At 36.2% G+C, this 17,538-nt stretch overlaps 2 protein-coding genes across 2 annotated transcripts; one reads left to right on the top strand and one right to left on the bottom strand.

Moving 5' to 3' along the window:
• Positions 1-506: 506 nt before the first annotated feature.
• On the top strand, positions 507-4,582 carry LOC122046900 (probable choline kinase 2). Its single transcript, XM_042607847.1, has 7 exons — positions 507-1,151; positions 2,521-2,642; positions 2,718-2,910; positions 3,466-3,583; positions 3,708-3,755; positions 4,093-4,193; positions 4,255-4,582. The coding sequence occupies exons 1-7, from the start codon at positions 768-770 to the stop codon at positions 4,396-4,398; spliced, it is 1,110 nt and encodes a 369-aa protein (XP_042463781.1). The 5' UTR covers positions 507-767; the 3' UTR covers positions 4,399-4,582.
• Positions 4,583-6,221: 1,639 nt separating this feature from the next.
• Positions 6,222-13,953, bottom strand: LOC122046899 (ABC transporter A family member 2-like). Its single transcript, XM_042607846.1, has 16 exons — positions 13,381-13,953; positions 12,779-13,010; positions 11,664-11,833; positions 11,378-11,563; positions 11,190-11,285; positions 10,901-11,101; positions 10,643-10,802; positions 10,332-10,558; positions 10,109-10,226; positions 9,962-10,038; positions 9,780-9,869; positions 9,424-9,567; positions 7,428-7,739; positions 7,263-7,343; positions 6,999-7,175; positions 6,222-6,643 (listed from the first exon to the last, which is right to left on the bottom strand). Exons 1-16 carry the CDS (start codon positions 13,747-13,749, stop codon positions 6,392-6,394), a joined length of 2,892 nt encoding a protein of 963 aa, XP_042463780.1. The 5' UTR covers positions 13,750-13,953; the 3' UTR covers positions 6,222-6,391.
• Positions 13,954-17,538: the final 3,585 nt, after the last annotated feature.

Below are 17,538 nucleotides of genomic sequence, written 5' to 3'. Positions count from 1 at the left end.
ATATAATGGACGTCATTATAATTAATTAATTAATTATAATATCATGGCCCATGCATGTAGGAAAAAACAAAGAAATACCTATCAATAAAAAAAACCCACATTAGAAAATATCACTTACTCGAGCGTAAGCCCAGAATTGTTACGGCGTCCGGACAAAATGGAATCGGATATGTTTTCTAAGAAACAGAAACATTTTTTTCCCTCTAAAAAAGGGAAATAAAAAAAAGAAACAAAACACAAACAAATTTACACAAATTTGCTAAGAAAAGAACAGGTTGGTTCGGGACGGAAGGTCCAACTGGCAGAGACAGCAACAACCATCTGATTGACGACGCGTGGTCGTTGAAGGAAGCACAATAACAGGTATTCCCACGCTTTACGCCACGCGTCCACGTCTTCTCCGTCGGATGCCTCTCTCATTTCGCCGACTTCCTCCGCCAGTCAGTTGGGCCTGCTGCCTGGCTTCCGCCGACTCCTAGTGCCTATAAAATAAACCCAACCCCTCCGAATTCGTACCCAGCGTGTCGTCGTACAGCCATCATCCTTGGAGCTGGACCTGACTCGCGCCGTCCATATCTGCTTCCAATCTTCCTGCTCTTTTCCCCTCTCTCTGTCGATTGCGATCGCTTTCGATCAAAACCATCCCTTGATTCTTCTCTTCTACCCTTGTCAAATTTACCCGGTGCCTGTGTATCTTCTTCAACCGGCCTTGGAACCTTTTTCGGCTCTGTAGAAGCCAGGAGTACGAAGAAGCGTCGCCGGAAGAGATGGTAGCGATCGGGCTCGAGGATGGAGTGCGCAGCGTCGGCTCCGTGGTTGAACAGGAGGAGGACAAGGGGGTGATTCCCATGGAGGCCAGTAAGATCTTGCTCCGCCTGGCCTCCGGATGGAGCGACGTGGATGACTCCAGGGCTCTCGAGGTTGCGCCGCTCCAGGGCGCCATGACCAACGAGGTCTATCAAATCAAGTGGCCCTCGCATGGGCAGCGCCCTCGCAAGGTGCTCGTTCGAATCTACGGCGAGGGTGTTGACGTCTTCTTCGACCGCGACGAGGAGATCCGGACCTTCGAGTGCATATCCCGGCACGGCCAGGGTCCGCGTCTCCTAGGCCGCTTCACCAACGGCCGCGTCGAGGAGTTCATCCATGCCAGGGTATGTCCAGTTTGAATGCTCTAGTCTTACGGACGCACTTGTCTTGTCTGTTGATTTTGTTAGTTTTCTTCTCTTTCAAATTAATCCCCCGATTTGAAAAAAGCGCTTGTTGTTTCTGGTCGAATTCTTGGTTCTTATGAGGAAGTTTCTGGCAATTCCCCAAATCTTTGTTCGTGGGTGCTGTGCCTTTCGCTTTTTAGGGTTTATTCTTGGCGAATCGCACGGCCTCGAGAGATTCTTGCGAGATTCATATGGCACGCTGAGAAGCTTTGCATCGTTTCTCCATGCGTTTCAATAACCGGTTTGGTTGTCCGCGTCAACTTTTTTTTTTTTTTTTTTTTTTTTGTGCTTTATCGTTTCCGTTCGCTTTGCGATGACGTAAATTGCACGTGTTGCAAGATTGTTCCTTTGCGACCGTTTCTTGCCTTTCTTAATTATGACTTCTGGATATTAAAGCTGGCAAATGCTAGAGGCTTTTTCCTTCAAAAACATTTAAATAATCCTCATATAATAACCTTTTTTTTTGAAAAAAAATCAAATTTCTAATCTAATCAAAATATTTAATATCAGTTTTTATATAAACTAATTCTAAACAGCTATGTTTAATCGACGGTATTGTTTTGGGTCTAAATCTGGAGTCAAGTTCTGCATGGAATTATGATAAGAGTTAAAAAAATGAGAACTTTATTTGAGTAATTTTTATTATAAAAAAGAGCCCTTGCATACTTATTTTTCTTTTATAAGGCAATTGGGGCGATGATGCCTCAGTGTTCGAGCTCTGTTTTTTTCCCCTTCTTTTCAGTAGGTCAGTGAATTCAGTTAAAAATTGGGGAAAAAAATTTGAAGTGTTTCAGAAAATTCCAAAGAACAAGTAGATTGAACTTTTAATTAATAGGATATAATCAAGTTCACATAAGCAGTAGCTGAAAGGATTTCTGTATACTCCTACTCTATTTCCTCAGAGTTGATTAAGTGAACACTTGACTTGCTTAATATGGTATTCTCTCAATAGCATATAAGATGTTTGATTAAGTAAAACACTTGATATGCTTGAATACTTTTACCTTCCTTGAACTTGTAGGATTCTCATCTCTCTTGAAGATATATGCATGGACAATTTCACTTCAAAGATAGTCTAAATGAAACTCGTTTGTCTGTATAAATACTAACTTACTATAGAGATCATTCTATCTGTAATTACCTCATTGGTTAGAATATTATTCTCCTGATTTTTCATTTTCCACTCATATCATCAATCTAAACACCTTCGATAATTCAAAAACATTTACTTCATGTTTTACTCCGTTTTCTCATTTAATTGTTATGGCTGATTAATTAAACTAGTGTTTTGACATCATGGATTCGGAAGACACTTTCTGCTGTTGACCTCCGTGATCCAGAAATATCTGCCCTTGTAGCATTAAAACTGAGGGAGTTCCATGATCTTAGCATGCCTGGTCCGAGTAGTATACAACTTTGGAAAAGAATGAGGTACTAAAATTCTTTGGCTAACAGTGTGTTTCATTCAAATTCACCACACGCTTTCTGTTGATTCTTCTCCTGTAGAAACTGGCTTAATGTAGCAAAAAGTTGCTGCCCTGCTGCTGAAGCTGAAGAGTTTTGTTTGGATGCACTTGAGAAGGAGATTGCTACTCTCGAGAATGAAACCATTGGAGAACAAAGGATAGGCTTTTGTCATAATGATCTTCAGTATGGAAACATTATGATTGATGAAGATACTGGCGTCGTGACTATAATAGTAAGTTTCTCTGAAAATTTGTATCACCTGAACCATTAGCAGTACAAAATTCCAGCAGTGAGCCCACACATGTACAGTGAACCCTCGAAGTTGTTTCCAAATGGATGGCTATGTATTACATCCCAAGCTTAGATAGATAGTTAATTTTCAATTATTTCATCAGCGAGTGAACCCTCCAGAACGCTGCCTTTTGATTAATAGATATTCGACTCTATAGTTATTGTATTAACTATTACATCTTTGATTTGCAAGCTAACTTCCACTTGTGTTTAATGTTTATCGGCTCCTCTATATTTAGTTATATGGCTGCATAGCTCTATCATTCGACTTGGCTTTTCTTGCAACAGAATAGTTATCTTCCTAGGTACTTATAGGAACTTAACAGCTTATTGTTGCTATTTAAATCAAATAATTCTTTGCCTGGCATTATTTAGGATACCAGTCTGTCAGCTTTTTGAACTCCCCTCATATCTGCATCTTGAATCTTCAACTATCAGATATTTCTTTTATGTTAAAAAAGTTGTATTTGTTTTTATTATTTTCTCTTTGTTACAGGACTATGAGTATGCCAGTTACAACCCTGTTGCATTTGATATTGCCAATCATTTCTGCGAGATGGCTGCTAATTACCACACTGAAATGCCTCATTTATTGGACTACACAAAATATCCAGGTCAATTTATTATTATTATTTTTCCCTACTCTGTATTCAGATTCTCGTTTCTGATTCAAAAGATCATCTAATATGCCACTGCCCGAAAATGACCGTCTAACGGATGTCTGCCTTTATTCTGCAGATTTCAAAGAAAGGAAAAGATTTGTAGAGATATATCTTGGTGCTTCAGGTAGTGTAGACCCAAAGTCGAATACTAGGCGTTTTCAGTATGACTGTTGTAGATTCTGGAATATCTTTTAATTAGCGTAGAACTGGCCTACAGGTTTTTAGATGACCACAACATATGCTGAGCACTCATTTTCAAAATCGCTTTATTAGCATAACTAGTAAAACTATTGTTCTGAGACTAGCCAATAACGCCCATTTAAAGCTTCATATTGCTTTCATCAATGGTGCTAAATAATTTCATTCGGTTTCTTTACGATGAATTAGTAAGGTTAATATTCAATAGTTGCTGCACACTTGTGAATCTTCAAAAAAATTTGACTTCTAAATTTGAAATGTAGGTGAGAAAGCAGAAGACGCGGAAGTCGAGAATCTGCTCCTCCTCGTCGAGAAGTATGCTTTGGCAAGCCATCTTATATGGGGTTTATGGGGAATAATCTCGGTAAGAAACTCTCCCTGCACGTATTTCATTTTTGATGACTAAATCCTTCTTCTTGTTGTAGGAAAAGGTAAATGATATAGACTTTGATTACATGGACTATGCAAGACAGAGGTTCCACCAATTCTGGTCTAGGAAGTCTGCAACCATGGATCCCAGCGTCAACCACAATAGTTTGGTTTTGCATACTGGACTAAAAGAGATCTGAAATCACTAACAGAATCAAGGGATTTTGGTACGAGTTGTGCTTGGTTAATTCAACGCTAAATCAACAAAGGGAAAAAAGAAAACAAAATCAGATAAATAACGCACACGACCATGCTTTTATGTAAATTGATCCTACCATCTTGTATATGCTCTGTATTAATGTACAAATCTCTTGGGGATGACAAGCTCCACGTTTACAATGTTTTAAGTAAATGGATCCTGATATTTGTTTCAGCAAATGCAACATAGTAACTTTAGAACAGAAGACATCATTTGACATTCTAGGCATGAGGGTCAAATTGAGCATATCTAAATAGATACGTATGATCATCTACTCCAGAGAGAACTCTATTATATCTCACAACAACCATAAGATGAACATGTTTTGTATATTGAGACATGTAAATACAAGTGAGATGTTAAGAATAGGATGGTGAGCTATGTTGCATATTGAGATTTAAATATAAGTGAGATGTTAAGATGGTGAATTATATTTAAAATATTAGTGTAGTGCATCTAGTTGAACTAAGGATCATCAAATTCACACGGCCACCGAAGCCGCTAGCACGCGCTTGGTGGCTGTCGAAGCCGCCAACACGCGGCTGGTGGCCGGAGAAGGGAAGAGGGAGAGACGACAAAGACTTACCCAAGAATCGTCGGCGAAGGGAAGAAATGAGCGCGTAAGGGAAAATCGGGTATGTGTCCTAATTTTACTAAGGGTTACTGACAGAATATAATTTTTGTCGGTAACCCATATCATACCGACATAATTTAGGTTTCGTCTGGAAAACATGACGGAATATATTCAGTCGATGATAAATATATTGACGGGATTTTAATTATGTTGGTAGACCCCACACTTTTGCCTTACAATTAAAACTTTGCCAATGGAAATCACGTTCCTTTGGAGTTTTCCAATGAAACTCGCATTCTGTTGAAATTCTCCAACAGAAATAATATCCGTCGAAAATTCTATCGATATTTTTATTATTTTTATAATATATATAATGATATGCATTTTCTGATTTACTCTAATAGTCCATAAAAATTTTTATATGGTCAAATTGATAATTTATAGAATTGATCAATCTGAAGAACTATCCACCAACCTTGAACGACAAAATTAAGAAATGACGTTGAAATATTTTTGGAAGCTAAAACAATTCAACCACTTTAAATGACTTATCATGGATTCTAAAGATTTGTTCAAAGACTACTAATTAGATAAAATTCAAGTTACTTGTGCTTGATTAACTCAGGAGGGTGCAAACTGATGGATAATAAATATACAAATATTTTAGGAGACCACTAAAGATGTAGTAATGACCTATAGCATGACTTAGCCCTTTCAGCTATTGAAGCCAAAAATAAATTAACGATCAAAAGTACTCAAAATCATGGATAAAAAGTAAAACAATGTTAGAAGATTAATAGAGATATGTGATCATCTATAATTTTTAAATTTATTTCCTTCTAATAATATGATGGTAAAAGATGAATACGTTCGTTCTCAGCGTCTCCGTCAATCCGTTCCAGGGCCAACACGGAAGAAGTAAATCATAGACGATTACTAGCCTTTGGAATAATGACTAGCACATAAAGTAGATATTTATCTTAATTTTACCGAAATTCAAATCCCAGACCTCATGATGATAATACCTCATGCGTTAATCACTAGACCCATCCGAAGGGATTCCTCCTAATAATATGGGACAATCAGCCAGGTGACAAATTTCACCCTTTTTGCCTAATCATGTGGTATAAATCTAAGTCCTTTTTAGTTGTCAAATCATTTTGATAAATATCAGTCCAAGTCTTTATTTTGATTTGAGCATTATGAATCAAATTACCGGTTTAGTAAAATGCTACAAATACAACAAATACGAACGTAGAAACATAAAAATACCCCAAAGGACAAACAATCCTCATTTTACTTCATATACCGACATCAATAGCGGCAATCTGGGGCACGCCAAGATTCACACATTTCATACTCAGCGACCATGAATAACTTGATCTGCATCAATGACGAATCCGACTGGGCCGCCCCCACGTAACTCTCTCCGAGAAGGGTTTCGGTTCATAGTCGGTTGGACATTTGGTGGTATGTCAGTTTCAGGTGAATGGCCAGACACACAGAGGGATCCAGTGTCGTCCTGTTCCCAGTAAACTTCAACCATCAGACCTCTCGGATGCTCGGTAGACTCACTTCCAGGGATCCCAACGAATCTAGCGCCTTTTGGAATCTGCATGAATAGCAAAGAGTGAGCACAGTTCCAACTGTTTCAATTGTCAGAAAACCCCAAAGCTTATAAATGCATGCATAACTAATCCAATTGACCAACATAGATTCTTCCATAGCGAATCATGATTGGCAGGTTGGTCATTTTAGTTGTGACCATGCTGTCTCACGAATTGGATGATTAGAAAACATACCACCCAAATCTAGCAAGAAGAGATTTAAGTATTGAATAATTGGTTTGGGATTTGTGCGAGTTCATTTTAATACTTCTGATTGTCTGAATTAACGATGATATGAGGCAGAGCAGCCATGCATTATTTAAAATCATGAAGAAACAGCAAAATTTCCTGAATTTTAACCTGAATTGATGATCCGGATGACAAGTTCAGAGTGATCAGGTTCCTCTCAGCCGCTGAGCTTTCTAGTTCAGCTTGTTTAGCAATATTTAGAAACACCTCCTCGAGTGTTGCCAGACCAAGTTGTATGTCGGAAATGCAAAATTCACTTTCTCTATCTTGAAGCTCAGCAAAAAAATTCTGCAATAAAAAAAGAAGTTAGACAAGGACCCATGTCTCAGATGGAGGGAGGGTAAATACAGTGGTATCAAATGAACATAAAATTACAGTTAGAAGCTCCTCCTTTTTGTGTGGGATGACGAAAGTCAAAAACGACTTGTTCTCCTCTTTAGGGTCCACATCTAGTCGCTGTTAATTTCATTTCAATGTCAGATACTCATAGGGAAAATCTTAGAAAGAAACATATATAATTTATAGAATATTGATCTTTACATCTTTGAAGAATTGCTTCACGAGCTCAAGATGAAGGCCATTTGCAGGTGTATCACCATGAACATTTGGAGTTTGGCCATGTGAACTACTGTGGAAACTCACATTAGCAATATAACCAGTTCCAAATCTTGATTTAAGTCGTATAGAAGTTCCTATACATCGCAATTTTCCTTTGGCCATGATGGCTATCCGATCACTTAGAATGTCAGCTTCCTCCATGGAATGGGTGGTCAAAACAATAGCTCGTCCTTTCTTTGCAGCTTCTATTATGTCCCAGACATGCCTTCGAGTGATAGGATCCATACCTGTAGTCTGCAACAAACAGGGACATTTGTTGGAGGGTATGATAGACTTCCTTTAACTAGTAAATGAATAAGGACAAGATCTTGCCATTTAGTCATGAAAGAAAAAAATTGCTTGTCATGCATTTATCTTTATGTCTAAATCTATTAAGGTAAAAAAGAAAAACTCACAAATTCTTTTAATTTTCTTTCATAAAACACAACAATGAATGAGTTGCTCCATCATAATAATCATCAACTTACATATAAACACAAGCTAAATTATCTGCCAAACATATTTGCCACATTTGATTACGAGTACACATCCAAAACAACTTTGAATACGTATAAACAAGTCTGTGTTCTTGTGATCAAAATATCAAATACTTTATTGTTTGTGTATTATTATATCTACACCATGGGGAATTTTGGAGGTATCTCATATACATATTTTCAACATCTAAACATTCACTTCAGTATTGAATACAAAGGGCATGACAATAAAGTTAATACAATCCAAAGAATAGAAAAAGGAACTAACAAAATCCTCATGATCAACAAGTTTTCTTGCACGAAAACAAGAGAATTTTTCTTTTTGATTTAATCTATTCTTTTTTTCATTTTTAACTTATGTAATGTTAGAAGGGAATAATATTGAAATGGTGTCATTTTAATCATAGATTGTAGCTCCAACATGGAATGACATTTTCAACTTGTCATTTTGAAGTTGGGGTTACATGAAATACCCCTACACTTTGATGAGGTTATATGTAAATAATATCACCTTTATCATTTTATTCTTGATATACCATCTAGAAATAATAGACCAGTAAATAATGGGTTTAGTACAATGTAATTATTTTAATTTGAAGCTATATAAACATAGATTGCAAGTTCTTTTACAATACTGAAAACCTATTTCTCAACTTCATGGCCATTTTTCTTCTTGCACTCTAACTAATAATCAACCCATACTAGTGGTATTATTCATCTATGCTTAAAAAATATAGGATTTTCAATCTTCTGGCATCCCTAACTAGGTTAGGGTGGAGGAATGTGAGCTTGATAAACACTATCACATATCCTTCAGTTATACTAATTATGGCGGAGGAGTTTTGTTTATTCTTTTCCAACGGAACATGGTGCAAGGTGCAGTGGTTAGGGCCCTTCAAGTGGTTAACTAGACATCTAAGGATTGAATCCCAACTGTGACGCACTGTGGATTTTCCTCCGGTGGGGTGACAACTCTAAGAATGCAAATATGGGTTATCAAATGCATGCTTAGTTCCCTTCACCAAGATTAGGAATGGATCCGTCTTGATACCATGTTTCCTTATTCCAAACACGGCCATTATACAATCAAGGAAAGGTTTAGGAACCTTTGATAACCATAGTTTGCCATAGAAATAAGATTATACTAGGGTAAAGGCTTGAGAAACCAACAATGTTCAATGTCAGACTAATTGGTATGTCACAGTTGTGGCCAAAGATCGTTAGTGGTAATCTTCAACCTCTTGTTACACATATGCAACTTGTAGTTCATATTGACTGAATATAAAGTACAGAACACGAAATTGAAACTTAAATTGCTCACAAACATATATGTATTGCTTCTGTAAAAATAGGCAGGAATTAGATTATATGAAGAAGCCTAAGGTATAAATATTATTGATAAAGCTAGTTATGAGAAAAAGTAAATTTCCATAGTAACGTACTGGTTCATCTAAAAAGACCATTTTTGGATCTCCAATAAGTGCAATAGCAACACTAAGCCGACGCTTCATCCCTCCACTATAGCTTCCAGATCTAACACTAGCAGCAGCAGTAAGTTTTACCTCAGCTAATGATTTTTCCGCTACCTGTATCAACATAATCCATAGAAGTATAATACCATAATTAATTTGAAGAATCAAAAGTCCCCAGAAAAAAAAAAAAAGTTTGCCATAACACTCCCAATTAAAATTAAAATATTTTCTTAGATAAATCTTCCTCAAAATCATATTAATCAATATGGAAATTATATAAATTAATATAGTAGATATGATGAAATTCAATGATATTGAGAACCTACCAACTTTATTGTAGATGGAGGCAAACCTTTAATACTAGCAAATAGATGCAGGTGTTCTTTACCAGATAATTCATCCCATAGGATATCAAACTGCCAAAAAAAGGAGCAAAACAGTTATTAGTTTTTGGTTCAACAGTTCAGACATGGATTTTACATTGAATTAACAGGCAAACAAGCCAAACCTGGGGACAAACACCTATCATCCTTCGAATACTTGACATACCAGATGAAGTCCGAACAGAATATCCGTAAATCAATGCTGTGGGTAAAAAGAATTAGCTCATGGTCTTTACAATATACTAAAAAGTCAAACACAAGAAATAGCTTACCATCTCCTCCTGTAACAGGTGTAATACCAGTAAGACAATTAATCACAGTAGTCTTCCCAGCTCCATTAGGTCCAAGAAGGCAAAACAGCTGATCTTTTGCAAAGTTAACCCATACTCCCTAAAGCTTTCATTTGTTTAATCAGAAGAATTTAACAAATGCATTTGCAATGTTGAAAAGTAATACAACAGACTATTCAGTCCAACGGAGAAAAATAAAAAGCACCTTGACAGCATGATAAGGTGAAGACCTTTGGCACTTGCAACAACTAATTTTGTTAGTGCCAGCATATGTTTTAGTTAGGCCACGTATTTGAACTGCAACATGTGGATCAATATCTCCATTAGCAGCTTGCTGTTTCACAGCAGTTTCCTCCTCCAAGACATCCTCATCAGTAGGAGCAGAATCACCTAATGGAGGGATCGACTTAAAGCAGCTACATGGACCACCCTCTGTCATGTAACATGGATTATGAACCCTATGAATTTTCAGTAACGAGGGAGAAAAAATTTAGAGCAAAATTTATATGTTCTTACCTACGACCTTGTTTCCATCTTTCCCAGTCCAATATGAGGGGCTCAAGAAATAAAAAATTGGTTTTCTCACACCATTGGAGTTAGGAATTATATTGTCAAAGTAGATTGCCAAAAGAAACCACACAAAGAATGTTGATATTAGCCATTTATAGATGTCATCCTGTTAAATAAAGATTGTCAGTTCCTTAATTTCCTTAACTGAGGATTCTACCAATATACTAAGAATGAATTCATACTAAGAATGAATTCAGAACATACAATTGTTATCACACAATCAGATTCACGGCTAGGGCATTCTCCACGTCTACGCCAACTAATTCCTTCATCCTCTGAGGTAGCCGTAGCACTACCAAGCAAATCGAGAGCTTTCGCGAGAAGGTTCGGGGGAAATAATGACCATATAACTCGATAAAGGATTGAGAAATTGTCATCATATGGAAATCCAAAGAGTGTGACTAGCTGTATCAAAAAGTATGCTATTTTATTGTCAATTTGCAGAACACTACCAGCACTTCCAAGCTTAAGATCATTGGAAAAAGAACTTTACCTGAGTTAGAAAACCATTAATGAATATTGAGAACCCAACAGTAGTAGCTGATGATGATTTACTAATGAAAGCAGATATCATGAAAGCAAAACTTAGCTGCAAAAGGTACAAGCACAAAATAGATTAATAGAATGCCAGAAAATTAAAGACTGGTATGTGAAAATGTTTTCTATAGAAAAAGAATGTACCATATTAAGTTGGAAAAGGAAGAATACAAGGAATAGAACACTGAAGCTGTTATTCAAGAAAAAGTTGAACTGAAACATCATCCCAAAAAGGACAGAAAAAAGTGCTGCCAAGAATGTAAGAAATGCTTCCCATGTAAACCAAGATAGCCAATAAGCAGAATCATATAAACCCATTAAGGACATGGCCTGCAAATTCCATAAGAACAAAACCGTATTCTAGTTACAAGCTATACACTCAGATAGCCGAAAGAGAATTGATGATGAAAATTGTGACAATAATAATTACCTGACGAAGTTTAAGTTCTTTCTCTAGAATCAAAGAACTAATTTGAAATACAAATCCAAACATAGCAATAGCAAGGAAAAAGGTTGGCCCTGCAGAACCAACAGCTGAAAAAGTTTGTATGGCTGGGTGAGCAAATTCCTTAAAACCCATTGTCCAGTTAAAATTTGAATCTACAACAAAAAAAGATCAATGAGTATGACACAATACACTGAAAAAAGTGCAACAGAAAAAGTTAGTGAATCAAATACTTAATTATAGCGACAATTATGACCAGGCCTCTTACAGAATCAAGGAACAATATTAATAACTTAATAGAGACAAAGGTCACCATTAAATATCCATTTCGGTGTTCAGATCAAGAAAGTGCAATAAACTGCATATTGGACTTTGGGTCATACTTCTAAGAGATTACCAAAGGAGAGAAAACAATTAATAGCACAAAGAAAGAATGAAAGAAAGAAAGCATTTAATTAAGTTAGCCAACTACAAAAAATCAATGGAAGTATCATCAGATCTGTCAGATTAATCAGAGCTTACAGAATAAATATAAATAATGCCAAACCATACTAGACTTGCATACATATGTCATGGACCAAAATGTTCTCATTGTATACAGAAAGAAAAACTGATTCATGCCGCCCATATCATCTTACTCAGCTATCTCCAAACTGAACTGAGGATGGTATAGGCCATCAGTCAACCAATGGACATTGACATTGAGTAATATCTGTGCTCCATTCAATAACTTCTGAAGCTCCTTATTAACAATCACAATCAACTTGACTAGCTGAGAAACAAACACCAACGGTTCATAAATGGGTGAATACTTATACATATTCATAAATAGGTGGGCAAGAATACCCTCTGAAAATCATCACTTCACTCCTAAATGGTGTGTTTGCTAATACAATTCAATAGATTTTGACTTTTCTATATTGACACACAAATTTTAGAATAGCAATTCAATCAACAAGCTTTGCTTAAGCAATGAATATGGTCATTAGCTTTTACTTTTTCCTTTTGAATTTAGAAACAATTAGTTCTAGAGTTATTAAGTATGAATCACCAAGAATTCAAAAATTAACAAATATTTGGGAAATCTACGCAATACCAACCTCCAATTAAGTGCCTAGAAATTTCACGCTCAGCTGCAATTTGAAGTGGAATTTGAAATTTGAAAGTAGGATCCTCATAAGTTCCTCGTCTACCCACAGCAGTGGAGTTGGTCTGAATCCCATAGCTTATAACAGTAGAATTTCTCTCGACAAAATGCAAGGCACCAGGGCACCGCATAGGATTACTTTCCAGCCAGGCATCCACTTCATCAGGAGTTCCAAAAGACAAGACCTATAATATTTATGAGCGGTAGCTCATTTAGAGGTAGTTTAAAAAACTTACAAAAAGGTGATCACCAAGAACATGCCAAATTTATATATTATAGGCCTCCGTTACAAAAGAAAAGCAGATGATAACACGAGTTGGGCATGAAAAATTATGAACTTTTGGGATGTGACTCATCAATCAACGACAGCATCAATCGGTTATTGTCCTTAAACATCCGTGGGAAAGAAAGAAAGAAATGTAAAACAAAATTTTCGAATGAGCAACTCGATTCGTGAAGAAGCAAAATTGGTTTCGAGAAAAAAACAAAAACAAAATATCGTGGACGGAGATTTCAATTTCGACGGCAAAAAGAGAGAAAGATGGGGGAGTTGACCTTATCGCTGGGAATCGGTCGGCCGGGGTTGTTCCTCATAATGGCGGCGACGATAGCGGAGACGCGGGCGCTGTCCCGGCCGCTCCAGAGGAAGTCGTAGCAGGGCGTGTGGATGAAGTACTTGTCATCGCAGGGAGGGATGGGATGATCGACGAGGGCCTCGGGGTCGTGGACGTTCTTGTAAGAGGTAGTGTCGGAGAAGCGCGACTGGATGGCCTTCTCGATGCAAAAGATGAGGAAGATGAAGAAGAGGGAGGAGAAGAGCTGGAGCGACGCCGACTTCTTGTGCCGCCATGTCAAGATCGCGTTCTTCTTCAGCAGCGCGGCGTACTGCTGCCCAACCAGCGGAAGGCCGCTCCGTAGCTCCATTCCAAGAGCAAGAAGCCCCTTTTGGCTGGCTGCGAACAAGGCCCGGAACGGAAGATGCGGATGCAACGACGTTACGCGTTTGCTTTAGGACTTTTCGACGTAACAACCTACCGCCGTCGCCATGGCGCCTTTTATAGAAACTGTCTATTGGCGAAATAAATCTGTGAATTTTCTGCTCTCGTGGTCTGCTACGCAACTTGCTTCGTCCATGCGAGCGGCCGGACGACTCTTTTGTCCGCTCACAATTGTTTTGACTTCTGAAAACAGACCTCCCCGTGTAAAAAACAAATTTATTCGGCCAAATAAAATTAATAAACTTTTTTTTTTAAAATAAATAAATGAGTCAACGGAAAACAAAGCGAGAATATTTATCCATGTAAAAAACCTGCCGAATCCTCGCTCAACTAATCAAATCTGCAAATGGTTGAAGGATAATTTTATTTTTCAAAAAAAAAAAAAAATCAAAAGAGCATACCTGGCATTAGAGCATTTTATCGACCCACGTATTTGATTTTACATATTATCCTAATTCATTTTTGAATTGACCAACGCATGTTCATTTTTTTCTCACATAATTGTTTGATGAAATACCTAGACGCAACTGAAGTCCGAGTCGGACGCCGCCTAATTGTTTGGGAAGGTTAGTATAGATAGGGCTCCTTGAAAAAGATTGACCTTGAGGTTTAAAGGGGTATTATCAACTTGAGATCTATATCTATTGTAAATTGATATTTGGTATATTATAAATTGCTCTTGTTCCTTTTTTTAGAAATATTTAATTTTAATCTATGTTGGTCTTTGTTTAAAGTTATTTCAAGATCTCAAGGTCCATTAGATATTTATGGACAAAATCTATTGATGAACCTTCACCATTCAAAAAAAAAATCAAAAATTTAATATCTTCTAAACAAATGGAATTCATTTATGGTGAGTATAATCATTGTGACTCTTATAATGCACTTGTGACATTATTTATCAATTATCATTCTTGAATCAAGTTGGAGAAAATCACTCCTCTCAATAAAGTGTATTACATTAATATTTAAGCCTTCGAAAATGATTAAATGATGTTTTTTTAGCCTGAAACCTAGCCGTTATGGGTTTCACCCTATAATAAATTATAGATATCTGAACGAGCTTCGATTTGATATATTATGCATCTCACAATTTAAGCCGAGTCAAAAGTTATAATCTCTCAAACTTTAAGGTTTAATATTCATGTTATAATAGCTACGATTTCGTAGCTGTTATAACTATATATTATAACTTCGAGAGGACATAACTTTTTATTCAAGTTGAATCATTAAACTCACAATATGTCAAATCGAATATCTCTGAATTAGCTTCGATTTGATATATTATACACCTTGTGATTTAACTCGAGCCAAAAGTTATGACCTCTTAAAACTTAGAGTTTAACATTGACGTTGTAGCAGCTACGATTTCGTAGCTGCTACAACTGAGATGCTCGTGGCTTGCAAAAGACTGTGTTGCTGATCTTCAAAAGATTAGCGACACATTTTTGTTGATCTTCTAAAGATCAGCAACATGTTGTTGTTGATCTTCTGAAAACCAACAACACAGTCTTCTGCAAACCACAAGTATATCAGTTGTAGCAACTATAAAATTGTAGTTGTTACAATGTGAATATTAAACTCTAAATTTTAAGAGACTATAACTTTTCGCTCGGGTTAAACCACGGGATGCATAGTATATCAAATCGAAGCTCGTTCACTGATATTCAATTTGACATATTGTGAGTTTCATGGTTCAACTAAAATCAAAAGTTATGATCTCTCAAAGTTATAATATGTAGTTATAACAGCTACAGTTTCATAGCTGCTACAACGTATATGCTGGTTAAACTTTGAGAGATCATAACTTTTAATTTGATTCAAATCACGGGACACATACTATGTCAAAACGAAGATTTCTGCACGAGCTTTGATTTGATATATTGTGTTTCCCATAGTTCAATCTAAGTAAAATATTATAACATCTTAAAGTTTAAGGTTTAACATTAACGTCCATAGTTGCTACAACTGTATAACATCTCAGTTATAGCAGTTACGTAACCGTAATTGCTACAACGTGAATGTTAAACCTTAAATTTTGAGAGGTCATAACTTTTAACTTGGGTTGAACCATGAGATGCACAATATATCAAATCAAAATTCGTTCATATATCTACAATTTGTTATGAGTGAAACCCATAACGACCAAGTTTCAAGCTTGAAAAACATTGTTTAAATCCTTTTTGGAGGCTCAAACATCAATGTGATATACTATATTGATAGCAGTGATTTTTTTCAACTTGATTCAAGCATGATAAATGATATCAAAAGAGCATTATAAGGGTCATGATAATCATACTCATTGACCGACACCACAAATGAGTTCCTTTGACTTCCATGTTTTCGAAGATATCAAATTTTTAATTTTTTGAATGGCGAAGGTCCATCAGTTGATTTCATCCAAAAGTGGTTAATGAACTTAGAGATCTCAAAATGACTTCAAATAAAGACCAACATAGATTAAGATTAAATATTTGTAAAAAAAGAACAAGATCCTTACCAAATATCAATTTACAATAGACAAACTACAATAGATCTAAAATTGATTGTTTCCTTTTTCTTTCATATAACAATAGGAAGAAGCAAATTTTCAATGACACATTTCAAATTTGACAAGTTGCAAGAGAAAATATAACATAGTTTTATTATATCATAAAAGGTTGGCACATCTTATATACACCATGCATGATATTCTCGGTTAAATGCATGCTTGAACAACATTTAGCATCTTGTCTTGCAATTTTCCTTTTCATATTTGTAGCTTCTTGTTTGAATAAGAACGATAAGATGATCTAAAATTTACTTCCAATCTTTCCTTTCTCTGTTCAACATCTATGAACATGGACAAAAAAAAACTAGTTTCATGAAGTAAACGCTAAGTTCCATTTGAATCTCTTTGTACGACTGGTTGACTTCTTGTTGTCTCGATTCTAGACCTCTTGCTTCAAATCCTTTTATTGTCTGTAGTCTTTTGTAAGAAGATATAAATATTATGCAAATAGCTATTAAAGATATTCCAGTAAATTCACAAGAAAAAGGAATAGTTTCTCAAACACATACAAGTTAGTGCATGACACTCACTCTAAAGGAATATCTCCAACCAACATCAAGTCACCATTTTTGTCTTTGTAAGTTATGACATATTCACATCCATTGCAACCTTCTTTTCTTGATACTTCTTTTGCAATAGATGTGAGAATCAATAATTTGCAATAATAATTATTGAGAAATATAGATACATATTAGTTTGTGATACTAGCAGCAATTAAGTCATGCTTGCTTACCTAAGAAAAATCATTTGAATATGCTATCCAAGGCCTCCCTGAGCTCCTTGTACCCCTTGTAAACCTTGAGGTTAATCTTCCACAAGTAAGTAGCCCCCATCTATGCTAACCTTTACAAACAACCAAGTGGTGTCTGCCTCTGTCTCCACCTTCAGTTACATCTTGGCATTTCATCAAATAACTACTGTAAAAAAAAATAAAAAATAGAACCACCCTAAAACACATAATGTTCACATTTTTAATCTGAAATCAAAAACTTACTTCGCTACTAGGGACACACCGACAGTTCTTATAGGATCAAAAAGTGTGATAGAGGGGGGTGGTGAATATCGCGCATTTGAAAACTTTCTTTTCTTTATAAAAACCAAGATAGAGATGCTTAGCGGAAATCTAAAAATGAAATAAAAAGAACTCATGTGATTTACTTGGTT

Source organism: Zingiber officinale, chromosome 2B, assembly GCF_018446385.1.
Source record: "Zingiber officinale cultivar Zhangliang chromosome 2B, Zo_v1.1, whole genome shotgun sequence".
In the NCBI taxonomy this organism is placed as follows: domain Eukaryota; kingdom Viridiplantae; phylum Streptophyta; class Magnoliopsida; order Zingiberales; family Zingiberaceae; genus Zingiber; species Zingiber officinale.
This window is presented reverse-complemented; position numbering and strand designations above follow the sequence as displayed.

Coding starts and splice junctions, on each gene's coding strand:
- LOC122046899 (XM_042607846.1), bottom strand. CDS start 13,749: ATGGAGCTACGGAGCGGCCTTCCGCTGGTTGGGCAGCAGTACGCCGCG. Junction 11,564..11,663: donor AAGAACTTAAACTTCGTCAG/GTAATTATTATT, acceptor TGGAATTTGCAG/GCCATGTCCTTAATGGGTTT. Junction 10,803..10,900: donor CTGATTGTGTGATAACAATT/GTATGTTCTGAA, acceptor TTTATTTAACAG/GATGACATCTATAAATGGCT.
- LOC122046900 (XM_042607847.1), top strand. CDS start 768: ATGGTAGCGATCGGGCTCGAGGATGGAGTGCGCAGCGTCGGCTCCGTG. Junction 3,584..3,707: donor GGACTACACAAAATATCCAG/GTCAATTTATTA, acceptor TTTATTCTGCAG/ATTTCAAAGAAAGGAAAAGA. Junction 3,756..4,092: donor GATATATCTTGGTGCTTCAG/GTAGTGTAGACC, acceptor TTTGAAATGTAG/GTGAGAAAGCAGAAGACGCG.